The sequence below is a fragment of the Mytilus trossulus genome, chromosome 12 (genome assembly GCF_036588685.1).
Source record: "Mytilus trossulus isolate FHL-02 chromosome 12, PNRI_Mtr1.1.1.hap1, whole genome shotgun sequence".
Taxonomy (NCBI): Eukaryota; Metazoa; Mollusca; class Bivalvia; order Mytilida; family Mytilidae; genus Mytilus; species Mytilus trossulus.
Window position 1 is genome coordinate 18,197,500 of NC_086384.1, and position 14,015 is coordinate 18,211,514.

General features: G+C 31.4%; 1 protein-coding gene across 4 annotated transcripts in view; it reads right to left on the reverse strand.

The window, feature by feature from the left end:
- The window catches only part of LOC134693038 (protein dispatched homolog 3-like), a 33,943-nt gene that overhangs the window by 12,521 nt on the left and 7,407 nt on the right, over positions 1-14,015 (reverse strand). For all 4 annotated transcript variants that reach the window (XM_063553734.1, XM_063553736.1, XM_063553735.1 and 1 more), the window contains 11 exons: positions 12,075-13,030; positions 11,393-11,489; positions 10,426-10,697; positions 8,625-8,785; positions 7,849-7,988; positions 7,155-7,333; positions 6,215-6,397; positions 5,336-5,511; positions 3,893-4,037; positions 1,948-2,229; positions 510-745 (listed from right to left, as the gene is read on the reverse strand). In XM_063553734.1, the coding sequence (XP_063409804.1) occupies positions 510-745; positions 1,948-2,229; positions 3,893-4,037; positions 5,336-5,511; positions 6,215-6,397; positions 7,155-7,333; positions 7,849-7,988; positions 8,625-8,785; positions 10,426-10,697; positions 11,393-11,489; positions 12,075-13,014 (2,811 nt within the window). In that variant the 5' untranslated portion in view covers positions 13,015-13,030. The remainder of the gene's footprint in view (positions 1-509; positions 746-1,947; positions 2,230-3,892; positions 4,038-5,335; positions 5,512-6,214; positions 6,398-7,154; positions 7,334-7,848; positions 7,989-8,624; positions 8,786-10,425; positions 10,698-11,392; positions 11,490-12,074; positions 13,031-14,015) is intronic.

Genomic DNA, 14,015 nt, shown 5'->3' on the forward strand with positions numbered 1-14,015 from the left:
CTTTTATAGCTTGCTATGGTCTATGAGTATGGACTTAGCTCATTGTTTAAAGTCATACAGTAAACTATACTAACCTTTAAATGGTCTCTGGTGTTTGGTTGTCTCAATGGCATTCAAACTACATGTTCTTATTTTTATATTAAATTTCTGCAACTTTTTTCAAGTCGAACAATAACACGAATGAAACAATATACATGCAAATATCATGTATGAGTCAAACAAGGATCTTTTCTCATATTGAATATATCGAATACAACAAGGTCAGAAATCCAAAATATCAAATCTTCACCAAGTCTGATTGATCAGGCTAGGTGTGAAAAAAGTATCAGCTTAAGAAAGCTGGTCCACAGTATTTTTTGTAAAGGTACACACAACTTATCACACAACATGTGTATTTACTCATTCATTTAACAAATCCTTGTTATTGATAGAATATCATCAGAAATGACCTTACATAATAAATATTTTTAGTTATCTCCCCTTTTCATTTTTTGGTTTTAAAAGACTACCTTATCTTTCTGCATGACATGCCCAGGTTCTATACCACTTTGATCTAAGCCAGATATACCAAACACTACATAAACTGTAGCACCAGTCTCTAACATGGGTCTGTCTTTTGTCTTGGTACAATCAGCTTTCTTACACATGTCAAAATTCTCTGGTACTGACTTAGGCGTAGCTACTGAAGTTTTAGCTATAGGTATAGGCTGTTTTGTTGATGGAAATATCATTGGTGTTGATGAACCTGAAAACAAGAAATATACAATGTAACTTTTCATTTAGATGGTATAATTAGTGTTGAGTGCTGTAAATTCAAAAAATATTGCAAGGTTTTCATTAATGTGAATAAGGCCATGGAAAATTAATTGTTGGTTTCCTCATACATGGGAAAATTTTATAGACCCGGCAGGCAGGCTTTTTTTTGTTTTTTATTTTTGTTACCATGCATATTTTATATCTATATGTTTTGTTTCTATAATCTTGCATACTTCCAACACTTTTAGTTGTCTTTGCCAAAAAAAATATATCATTTTCTAAATTTTTTATTAAAAAACTTTTTTACAGTAATTTAAATGACCCGGCGTTAAAAAAATGACCCAGTCAGGTTAGGGGAAACCATCAATTATTTTTCCATGGCCTAATGCACCTGGGTGATTATCGATATAAGAACTCATATTCTGACACATTCATATGCATGAAGCTTTTCCTGAAAAGTGCAATAATTAATCTCACACTTTTAAAGTGCAATAATTAATCTCACACTTTTAAAGTGCAATAATTAATCTCACAATTTTAAAGTGCAATAATTAATCTCACAATTTTAAAGTGCAATAACTAATCTCACAATTTTTTTCAGTCTTCAAAAATTGCAATAATAAATGCACATGCTGACACAATCATTGTAATTTTAGATGACAATAAGACTGGTCTTTTATATATACATTGATCTTAGACGGATTTAAGGTGGTACCCAACACTACAGGGAGATAACTCTGTAAAGTCAGCTAAACCTTTTAATTACGTTGTGTTGTAAAAGGAATATTATGATTCTCAATGATCAAAATTAGTGTTTGTCAAACTGCAATATATAACCAGTGTAATTTTTCTGACAAAACAGTTGGTTTAAAATCTTTGAAATTTTTATATTTTTGTTAAAGTTTTATGAAAATTAAACAAGCCAAATGATTTTTTTTTAGTGCAAGTGTTGGGTACCACCTTAACTGATTTTTAAAAGTCCTTTGGCTCATATTGTTCTTCAACTGTTTTGATTCTTATACATCCTTGACCTTTTTAGAGTTCAGTTTTCTTCTTTTGCTTTTTCTATACACTAAACAACCTTAGTCTTTTTGGAAATAATTTTTTCTTTTGCTTTTTCTATATAGTTTTATTTTCAATAATATTCTAATATAATCCTTATTTCTTTTATTTATTTAAATCTAACCATACCATTAACAGTCAAACTAGCTGATGCCCTTATTACTCCTCTCTCGTTAGATGCTATGCATGTGTATATCCCCTGGTCTGTCTTTTGTACACCATCCAACCTTAATATTCCTTCCTCGTACAATAATACATGCCTTTGTTTCACTTCTCCTCTCGTTATTCTTTGACCATCTTTTTCCCAGCTTAGAGAAGGGGCTGGATAGCCTCTTACAGAACAATAAAAGTACATGTTTCGACCAGCTAAGACTGACTTATTGCTTGGTCTCATGTCAAATTTTGGAGGTTCTGAAAAAAAAAAAAACTTTCAGAATCTTATGAGATAACAGTATTTGAAAATTAATACTTGATATTACTGTGTTTCAAGACATGTTTCGAACAGCTAAGACTGACTTATTGCTTGGTCTCATGTCAAATTCTGGAGGTTTTGAAAAAAACCAACTTTCAGAAATCTTATGAGATACCAGTATTTGAAAATTAATACTATACAATTACTGTCTTTTGGTGAGGTAAATGTGTGGTTTTATTGACTTTTGAAAAACTGATATTCACTGAGGCCAACGGCCGAAGTTAATATCAGTTTTTCAAAAGTCAATAAAACCACATATTTACCGATACAAAAGACAGTAAATGTTTTATTCCATATTCCGAGAGAAATGAATGTAGTGGAAAATATTTACCAAAAAACAATTGTACATCAAACGTTTTTTTACTTAAATTATACACGTTAAAGCACGCGACGTTTTGCGCGGTGAATATCCTTTTTCCGCAGGTGAATATGCTTATTTATTCAAAATCCCATTCATATAGAAAAACCTACTAATATTTTATCAATATGGAATAATTGTTATTACTGTGTTTCAAGATGTATACCCCTTCTATACAATTTAGAATGGCGTATAAAATTGTAATGCTGGTACTTTTGATAACTATTTACACCACTGGGTCGATGCCACTGCTGGTGGACGTTTCGTCCCCGAGGGTATCACCAGCCCAGTAGTCAGCACTTCGGTGTTGGCATGAATATCAATTATATGGTCATTTTTATAAATTTTCTGTTTACAAAACTTAGAATTTTTCGAAAAACTAAGGATTTTCTTACCCCAGGAGTAGATTACCTTAGCCGTATTTGGCACAACTTTTTGGAATTTTGGGTCCTCAATGCTCTTCAACTTTGTATTTATTTGGCTTTTCAACTATTTTGATATGAGCGTCACTGATGAGTCTTATGTAGACGAAACGCGCGTCTGGCGTATAAAATTGTAATGCTGGTACTTTTGATAACTATTAACAGATTTATGAAGGATACAACTGTTTTATTTCTAATGCATTATGGCTTTCAAATATTGGGCTTTTAGCATTCCTGAAGATGGTAAATGCAGAAAACACCTTGGATATATGAAATATATAAAGTGTTGCTTTCCTTTTTTTTTTTAAATCATATATTGTTTTTGACAGGTCTGTGAAGTGCACCATATCCCATAAATAATTTAAGTCAATTCTCAACTAAGTATTTGTGGCACAGGTACTGTACTATATCCTATAAAATAAGCTATTTCTAAAATAAAATATTTGTGATTCTGATATTTTTGCTATATTCCATAAATTATGCCTATGCTAAACTAAATATTTGAGCCCCTGAAAGAGGGTAGTAAAGGGTTATTTTCGTGCAACTTGATCACCGTTTTTTATTTCTCGTTCAACATGTTTTTACTTTTTTATTTGACTTTCAGTCGTGCAAGACGGGTGTTTCGTTCAATGTGTTCTGCTTATTTAATGTTCAACGTGGAATTATCTCTTATTCCACGCTTTTATCGTGCAAGCACCCCCCTTTACCACCCTCCTGAAATTGTACTATGTGATATCTTATAAATTCAGCCTATACTAAGCTAATTAGGTGTGACCTTGATACTGTACCATAGCCAATCAGGCATGTCTGGTCAGAACTTACTATAAGACATTGGTCTGGGTGTTGTAGCCATAGGATTTACATGGTTTGGTCTTAGTGTTGTAGGCACCACATGTTGATGATCATCTTTGGGATTAGGTAAATGTCCATTGTTAGTGGTTGGATTATATGTATTGTGCTTGTGAACCTGCAATAAAATGTATGTTCTTGAAAATTACAAACATATATTTTTTTCTTAAAAAAACAATAAATTTATGTTAATATATAGGAAATGGTCAGAATTTGGTTTACTAATAAAAAAAAAATGAAAAAAGAATGATAGGAAGCTGTTCTCTCTTTTTATCTTCATTTAAGAAACAAAGTTAATTAACTGAGATTTCTAAATTGGGCTTTATAAAAAAAACTGTAGGACTTTCAATTGTGATGGTATGTCGAGCCTAAATGTTCACACTGAAATGTATTGGTTAACACTGATTTGTGTTCAGGTTATGCTAAAATGTGATGGTGGCATTGTGACGCTATCTTAATCAAGGCAACCCTTAAGTGCTTTCAAAGTACTGCTGAAGTGTGATGGATTATATAAATTTTAGTTTCATTGTTTTTCATGTTCACAGGTATGTTGATCAAGAAGTCAATGGTTTTTAATTAATAAAAGTAGCTTTTCCGTATTTGTCAGCAAATTATTGAGGCTGACTATGCTGTATGGGCTTTGCTCATTGTTGAAGGCCATACAGTGACCTGTATTTGTTAACTTCTGTGTCATTTTGGTCTTTTGTGGAGAGTTGTGTGATGGTCAATCATACCACATCTCCTTTTCTTTTAAATTGAGAGTATAATCTATTTGATTTAATCAGTCTTGATACATAATAGTTATTGCAATTCAGTCTTAATTAACTGTAACATTGAAGTGTACTTATAGAAAAATGAGCTGTAATTCATACAATAGTTCAGAAATTAGCCACTACAGACACTCTATACAAATTGTATTTCCTATTTAAAACCAATTTCAACGACTATTAAACATGTTAATTGTTTAAAAAACTGCTATTACTTGATTCTTCAGAAGGAAAAAAAACCAGCAAAAAAGATATTTGTGTTCAATAGATCTGAAAAGTTCCTTCAAGCTGCTGAAAAATTTAAAGATATTCCCCTTAGAAGCATCTGAGAAAAGTGTGATGGAAATATCAGTTGGAAAGATTTTAAGCATTGCAGTATAATAATTTCATGAATCCTAGTAATAAGACTTACATCAAAAGTTCAATGAAGGATAAAAAACTTAATTCACATAGTTTTTTCACTGACCCCCCCCCCCCCCCTCTTAACTTAATTTGGGAAAAATTGATTTACCTATATGGATAAATGTAAAATCGATTTTGGATTCACAAAACTTGCAGCACTGTTGCCCCCCCCCCCCCCCCCCAAACTATTTGATTTAAGTTTTTTATCCTACATCAATCTTTTGATGTCGTCCCTAATAAGACTTACATCATTGATGGCGGAGCACTGAGAGCAAGAAATCTCGTCAATTACACCCATACTGGATTTCAGATCCAATAACATTTGAAGGTTCGTATCTTCACGGAATATCTGTGGTGGTTTAGTCGATGGGTGAAGTCGTGTGATTAAAACTATGGACGCAATCATGATTAGTACAGAGAATCCTACAAAACAAAAGTTAAAAAAATAAATTATCATTGTATTTTAATGATTTCACAATCCTAATAAATATAACATATGTAATTTAAAAGGTTTGTTTAAAGGAAATTGCGTAAGGGTTTAGCTTTGAGCTCTATATAATTTTATAACATTTTGCAGTTGATTTTTTATTCCATTTTTTTCTTATTGTCATATGAACTCGGACAACTTTATAAAGCTATAAAATAAAAAAAGGTTCTTCATTAGGTGTCTAGTTATAAATATAATATGTATTTCATAATCCATAGTAACTCTATTTACAACATTTTTCTTTGATTGGAATGTTTTTGTACATTTTTGTACTAATCTATTGTTAACACTTTTCTCTGTCATAAATTTAAATCAGAATGTATGCACAAATTGTGTGTGTTTAAACTGCTCATATATAGGTAACTTTAAGTATACTCTTTTCTTGTACCTTTGATACCCTGTATCCTTTTGAAGTGCTATCGGCCTTTTCCCATATAGATACTGACTGTTAAATGGTTTATTTTTACAGATATTAGATTTTGCTTTTTCCATTTCAAACCTACTTATAAGGTTTTATATTTGTGTTTTTCTTGTTCCTTACTCTTATCATACTAAAGTTAAAATTCAGGAGCTGCAATATTTTCTTGATTTTATTTATGAAACAAATTATTGAAATATTACCCTCTCTATGGTACTAACCAATGAAAACTCGTCTGAACCTGATCACAGGCAGTGCCACATATTGATACAAAGCTATCTGTAGTAACTGTATCAATGAAGATTCTTTAACCTGGTTTGCATTGTTTGGTGGTGCTCCTAGTTGATTGGGAGTATTGTCTGGTATCAACAGGACCTCATCATCCTCATCTGCTCCATACCGTTCTGTAAATACGAAGAGTTGTTTTTTAATTATTTTATCAATTTTCAGAAAGACTTAAAGCCTTTACATAATTCTTCAATCAAATCACAGATTTGGTTTGGAAGTTTGGCTGTACATGTACATGTAAAAAACTTATTTCAAATAAAATAGCACAACATAGTTTTAACTATGATGTTGTGTAACGAGCACATAAATTTATGATATGATTCAGGTAACTTGTAGATCACTTAAATAAACTTATTCAAAAACACTGCAATTCTTTTTTATTTGTTTAAACTTAAGTTGCTAATTTTTATGGCATTTGGTCTCTGGTGGAGAGTGTCTCATTGACAATCGTACCACCTCTTCTTATTGTATATAACCTTCTCAAAGATTTAGTTTATCATATCTCATTATCAACTGATTTGATAAAAATTTATATAGATCTTCCTTGTTTGTTAGTCTAACAGCTTTTATCATAATAATAATATTGTATTTGAAGACAACTATTAACTGTTTTAATGTCTGTATCATTCTGGTCTCTTGTGGACAGTTGTCTCATTGGCAATCATACCACATCTTCTTTTTTATAAGATACATTAGCTGTATTTGGCAAAACGTTTAGGAATTTTGGTCCTCAATGCTCTTCAACTTCGTACTTTATTTTGCCCTTTTAAACGTTTTTGGATTCAAGCGTCACTGATGAGTCTTTTGTAGACGAAACGTGCGTCTGGCGTCTATACTAAATTTAGTCCTGGTATCTATGATGAGTTTATTTACCAATATAATATTCCATGGGATCATCTAATGAAAGAAGCTGTACATCATCTTCTTCATCGTCGTCTGCTGTCGGGAGGTTACGACCTACTTGTAATTCCCCTCCAGTTGATTTACCACCAACAAAGTCCACAATGTCATTCGGCAAGCTTCGAACTTTGAACTTACATTTTGTGCAAATTCTAAAAGTAAAATATTCATACTTTAAATTTATTAAATTCTTTATGTTGTCATGGAACAGAACACTTCTTATGATTTCATATCATTTGATTGGTGCATTTCAAACCATGTGACTAAGTAAAAGAATAAACAGGAAATAAGTAAATCAAAAAGTAAATTTACTGATCTGATACACCCAAAATTCACTTACAGTTTTTGGTGGGGTTTGTATTGATCAGCCTAAGTTTTCGATGTTCTATTTTGTAATTGTTGCTGTCTTTTTATCTTTCTTCCTTTTCTGCCTTTTAAAGTTATATGCATTCTTTTTATAACAGCAAACCAATTTAAAATGTATGTAATACTTGCAAGTGATCAATTCTATTTAAATTGTACATGTTGTATGAAATTGTATAAAACAATATTAGTTTTTTTAATCAAATAAGAAAAAGACATGCACAATTGTATTGTAATATGTTCTACTTTTGGATAGAGATGTACTTTTTTGGTCATAAATAAACAAATAAAAGATAATACATACTTTGAGAGAATGTGTTCTTCCCATCTTTGTATTCCAACACCCCAAATATACAATGCTGGAGGCATAACTACCAGAACTGTTACCCAACAACAGGAAACAATCAGGGACATAAACAATCCAAACTGGTGCACTGCTGGAATCTGAAAATATATAATCATGACTGTTAACAAACTATAATGAAATGTGTTACATTTAATTCCCAAAACACCAAATGTATGGCCTTCTGGCACCTCAAAAATTATGTACTGGTATTTAAGTCTAACAATACCATTTCCTTTGATTCACACATGTTTCTGAAACAACAAATTTAGGATACAAAAGTCTTTTTCTATGATTTTGAAACTGTTTCAGAAAATTATATAGTTCTGGTATATTGTAATTGCAATTGTCCATCATAATGTTCAGCGAAAACAAGCATTATTTATAGCTTAAATGGTTTACCTAAATTTATAGTTAGGAAAGATATTTAAAGTAAAATTCACTATCAACCAATAATCATAAGATGTTAATAAAATAGTCTGAAGAAGCAATAAATATACTTCAGTACCTAAGTCTGTCTAATTCAATACAATTCTAAATAGTGGTGGTGAAACTTGCATCGCAGGACTGCATCTTGGTCAAAACACCTGGTCTGATGCCTTATAAATGTCATGCATTTCCCTCAATGTTTTTTTGTAACTTTGATTTATTTCATCTTAATGAATTTAAAAGAATTAAACATAGTAAACTACTGTTGCCTTCATTCAGGCAAGTTTCATTGTAATAAGAAAACTTACAGAAGATGCAGTGTTTGCAGCAAAAGCAGCAGCTGTTGTAAATGACGTAAAGAAGGTAGCTTTCCCTGCAGTTACTAGTGTATGTTTGATTCTGGCCTCAGGTGTCTTCATATTGGTGGCCTGGCGATATATGTTGATAAATACAAACACATCATCCACACCTAAAAAGAAAAAGTTAAAGTATATATAAAGTTTAATATGGATTTGTTATAGCCAATAGGGTACTCATTTTTGTGGATTTTTAGTGTTTGTTTAAAGGGCAATAACTCCTTAAGAGGTCAACTGACCATTTTGGTCATGTTAACTTATTTGTAGATCTAACTTTGCTGAACATTATTGCTGTTTACAGTTCATCTCTATCTATAATAATAATTAAAGATAAATAATCAACTAGCATATTAAACAAAGGACACATGACAAAATTATGTTTTGGTGTTGGTGATGTGTTTGTAGATCTTACTTCACTGGACATTCTTGCTGCTTACAGTTATCTCTATCTATAATAAACTAGATACCCCAATGATGATTGTGGCCAAGTTTGGTTAAATTTGGTCCAGTAGTCTCAGAGGAGAAGATTTTTGTAAAAGTTAACAACAACAGACGACAGATGACCCACAACTCACAAGGGAAGCCATTTGAAGTGATGAGAAAAGCTCACTTGGCCTTTTAGGACAGGTGAGCTAAAAAAAGTGACAGGGTTGTAATCGCAATGATTTAAACTAGCATTTTGATATTTTTTGTGATATTAACATTTCATGGGGTTTCTAATTTTTGTGATTTTAACCTTTCATGAGGCTTCTAAATTTTGTGATTTTAACATTTCATGGGGTTTCTAAATTTCATTGTTTGATAATTCCTCTGTCCAAAAAGAAAATATTTACTCTGCTTAAAAATTTAACATTTACCAAATGAAATGTATGTAGCCTTTTTCAGGTTTGAAAAACATTTTAAAATTATCTGATAATTTCAAATGAGACATCTGAACTTTTCCAGATGTTTATAAAATGAAAAATCATACATTTCATTATATCAAAAGCAGTCCCCTAAGTAAGTGATAAAAAGACTTTTTAATGAAAAATATTGATGACGTATGTACAACTATTTATTTTTATAGGAAAATCAACAAGCAAGACTCTCATGGGTAATCAAAGTCGTTAAAATACCCTGTAGTAGTATATAGGGAAATTAATACAAATCAGACAATCTGAATTTGACATTTAAACCAATGTAACATCGACACATTTTTGCTGCATAGACAGAAACCTAAAAACTGGTTTCTGCTAAAACTTTGACACAAAAATATGTCCTGCCTTTATATAATTTTGATAGTATAATGAAAATGTTGATACTAAAATGTAAATACTTGTAAAATAGTATGCAAAACAGCCAAGGTCAATGAACTGTGATGAAGGGCCATCCAGCATGGAAATGAGATGTGCCTATGATAAAACTGCATACCAATTGGCCGTTTCAGAATCTAAAGCATCATGGGTAATTTAATTGTTCGTACCCCAAAGTAAAAATAACGTTACATCATTGGTTTAATTTCCATTGTTTTTAACGTTTTAAACCAATCAAAACGCTTTTGAAAATATTACGGTACCCAGGATGCATTAGATTCTGAAACAGCGAATTATCCATGACCAACCACTAGTGGTTTCTATAAACTGGCTAAGCTGAGATATATTAAATTCTAAACCCTGATAAATGGTTATTTCTATGTGATTTTACGATTTTATGATTGTTAGTTACTTAATGTCCATTGTCCAAACTCCAAAGGACATGTCCTTATCAATCTTACCAATGCCAATAATTACAAAAGCAGCCACTCCATTAAGTATACCAAAGGCAGCTACGCTAAACACTGTGTGGTAGAAAAACACGGCTAACGGGAAACAGAGGAGAATACTGCATAATCCAAAGAACGTCAACCATACGGAAAATGATGTCAGGATGAGCATGAAGATAAAGATGGCCGCCAAGCTGAAGGATGCCAGCTTGACATCACTCCAAAATACACTGTTAACTTCATAGTCGAATATCTCATTTCCTCCGTATAAAATCGTCACTTTTCTGAAAATATTACAGAAGAAAGTTTTATAATTTGTAATGGTATAAATTCATTTTGCGTTTAAAAAAGGTTATAGGTTTAAAATTCAATAAATGACAAACGTTTATATTGCCTATTTTTTCATAATATTGACAAATTGCTTAAATAAAAGATCTTTGACAGGCTGACTGTTTTACTGTAAGATGAAATTCTAGTTCTTTTGCAGAAGATGCTATAGTATACAAACATTTGCTTTGATTTGGCATGTGTTTAATCTTTTACCCATTCACAGCAGCTAAATTAATACACGACATAATGAGAAATTTTGTTTTCTGCACTAATTAACGAAAAAATTTTAATTTAATCAAATCTTGAAAATAGGAGAGACAAACCCTGATATATGATTCTTTCCATGTGTATTAATGATTGATTAATTGTTGGTTTCTTTATGTCCATCAGCAAATATTTCATGCATGTTCAGGACAATATATGTATTAAGGAATTGGATTGTTGTCTTGTGTGTCTTAAATCCTTTGTTATCTAATACTTAAAATACAAGCCTTTAGAAACTTTGTCTTACAAACAATGAACATTTAATTTCAAGGTTCACCTATACCAAAAAATTGGTATCCAACGAATAATAATGAATCCACAGCAAACTAAATAATTACCACTTTCCTTAATAACCATTCTTACAAGTAACATTGTGTCCACTTACTCATTAGAAGCCTTAGATAACATTTCCACGTAAGACAAAACAAAATCTTTGAACTTGTCTGATTGTTCATCCTTCCTTTCATATGGTGAGTTGTATCCTAAATGATAAAGTTTTTTGTTAAATTCTCAAACAGCTTTTATCAATTATACATATAGATTTGGCTGTATTCTGCTCTTTAGCAAAGTTGTTGTTCCTTTGACACATTCCCAATTCCCATCCTCTATTTTATTTCACTGATCATTTTGATCCAACAAACATTTTTTTTACTTATTATGTATTTCTGATTATATAGCATTATGTACATTTTGATGAAAATAAAGAGAATAATGGATGACTATCTTAACTCCAGTGGAAAATTAAATGCATATCTAGGGTTAGACTATTCAAATATTTATAAGAATATTAACCCTGCTTTGAACTGACCAATATTTGCTCTTACTCCTTTATGCCACCTCATTAATGGAGAAGCAACAAATTCCGATTGAATGTCCTTGATTTTAACTGTCCATGGTTCAAACTTATGATCCCCCACACTCAAAGGAAACATGCTATGGCAGGAAAAGAATCCAGAATCAGAGATCATTCCCCTGTCCCCTTTTTCAAAAATCAAACAGTTACTCTCTTTCAATTTACAAACAAATTGCACAAAAAGCAAAAATTCAAAATAATAAATTTCCCAAACCTTTTATTGGTGATCCAAATAAAACTTCAGTCCTCAAAAGCCTACTCTTACGATGAGTTTTGTTGATGTTCTGGTCAACAAAATAATAGAAATGGTCTGATGTGGACATGGCAAATTTGATTGTACTTTCTATGTCTGCTAACTCTGATCCTAAACCATCAAAATGTGTGTTGTTACTTCCATCAATAGTGGGATAAAAATACTGCATTAGAGAATTTAATGGTGCACAGTCATGTATTCCTTTAATTGCAGGGTCAGTAATAAGATGATTTTTAAAACAAAACTCTTTAAATTTAGTATGATTCATAATCCTTTGTTCTATTCCATGAATAAATTCCAATCTTTCTTTTGTAAATATATTTTTTTCATCATCCCCTTCAGCTAAGAAAACAACCTGCATTTTCCACTGTATTTTCCATTGTAGGTTATAATTGTAAATATTAATGTCATGTTTTTCTCTTTTTAAGATTGGCGTAGCCTCACGTTTTGGTCGTTTCAAGTTTAAAATAGCACGTTCCATAGAACTATAGAAACTGGAATCCATCACACTGTTTTTGGCAGCCAGTTTAAAAGAATCATAATTCATTGAGGCTACATGATTTGGAATTGAAAATGCATGGTAAGATTTATCTAAAACTGGACCCGGTTTTAATACAAAGACACTTAAACAGCCAAGACCTATACAAAATCCATTAAATACTACAAGAATCACTATGGCAATAACTATTTTTGAGGTTTTGGAACATTTTGAGCAGTAGTTGCAACGGCATGTTTTTAGGTTTGGTATTTTACAACAATTTTGTACTGTGTTATCACATTCGGTTTGGATTTCATGATTTTCTTGTTCATCATTCTGTTGGAGTTGTCTTTCTTGATCAATAAACTCCTCGTCAAACTGGTCATCTAACGGAACACTGGAGTATCTGTGATTTGATGGCATTGTGCTAGTTCACATTCTAAAAAATAAATTTAAACATATTCAATGTCTCAAATATTTATAAAAGCAGAATATTAAAATAATACTTCACTATATATAGCTATTAGCTGTCAATTGATACAATTTGGTGAAAATATAGCTAATATCTTGTCTTGCAAGTTAATCATTAAATCTTATTTGAATCTGAGTTCATTTTACCTTTTCTTTAACTTTAGCTTGATTTAAACTTAATGTATAGAATGGGTTTAACATTTTGAGGCTAGATGTGCATTTACTCTACAAAAGACTCACCAATGACACTCTAAAACACAAAAAAAAGTTTAAAAAAAAAAAAGACAAAATAAAGTATGAAGTTGAAGAGTACTGAAGACCAAAAATTCTGAAAGAAAATAAGTAACCCTAATCGTTCTACGCTTGTTTATTAACAAAAAGAAAATTATGTCAACATAGAAAAGTCTAACCAGAAAACAAACAGGAAGAAGTCAGTTCACAATAATAATAATTTTTATACGAAGAAAGGGATGACAAACATGTTTTTTATGACCTAGAAAAATTATCATTGTAAAAATGCATGTGCTAGTTTGTTTGTTTTCATTTTTGTTTTAATCAGGTTGTATGGCAGTCTTTGATGGGCTTCTTCATGGTTAATTTATAGATAGTGTCAAGTTTAACAATCCACATGAAATGCTGATACATTATAACAAGTCAATGCATTGTTAGGTTTATTTTGGACTCCTTATAAAGGAGTAGGTCCAGTAAGGACCGATTTTGGCCTCAAATTTCATGTTCATCTGACGAAAGATTTTGACCACCTTTTAAACACTTAAGTGTCTATTTTATTTGAATGAATAAGTTTATGTGAAAGATTTTAACTGATTAAGTCATAAAATCACTCTGATTCAAGCTGAAATATGAAAAATCTACCAAATATGCCGAAAAATGTCCTTTGTCAGATGGTTTTTGTCAAAAATGAAAGTGGTCGCATCCGTGTTCATCCTTAACCT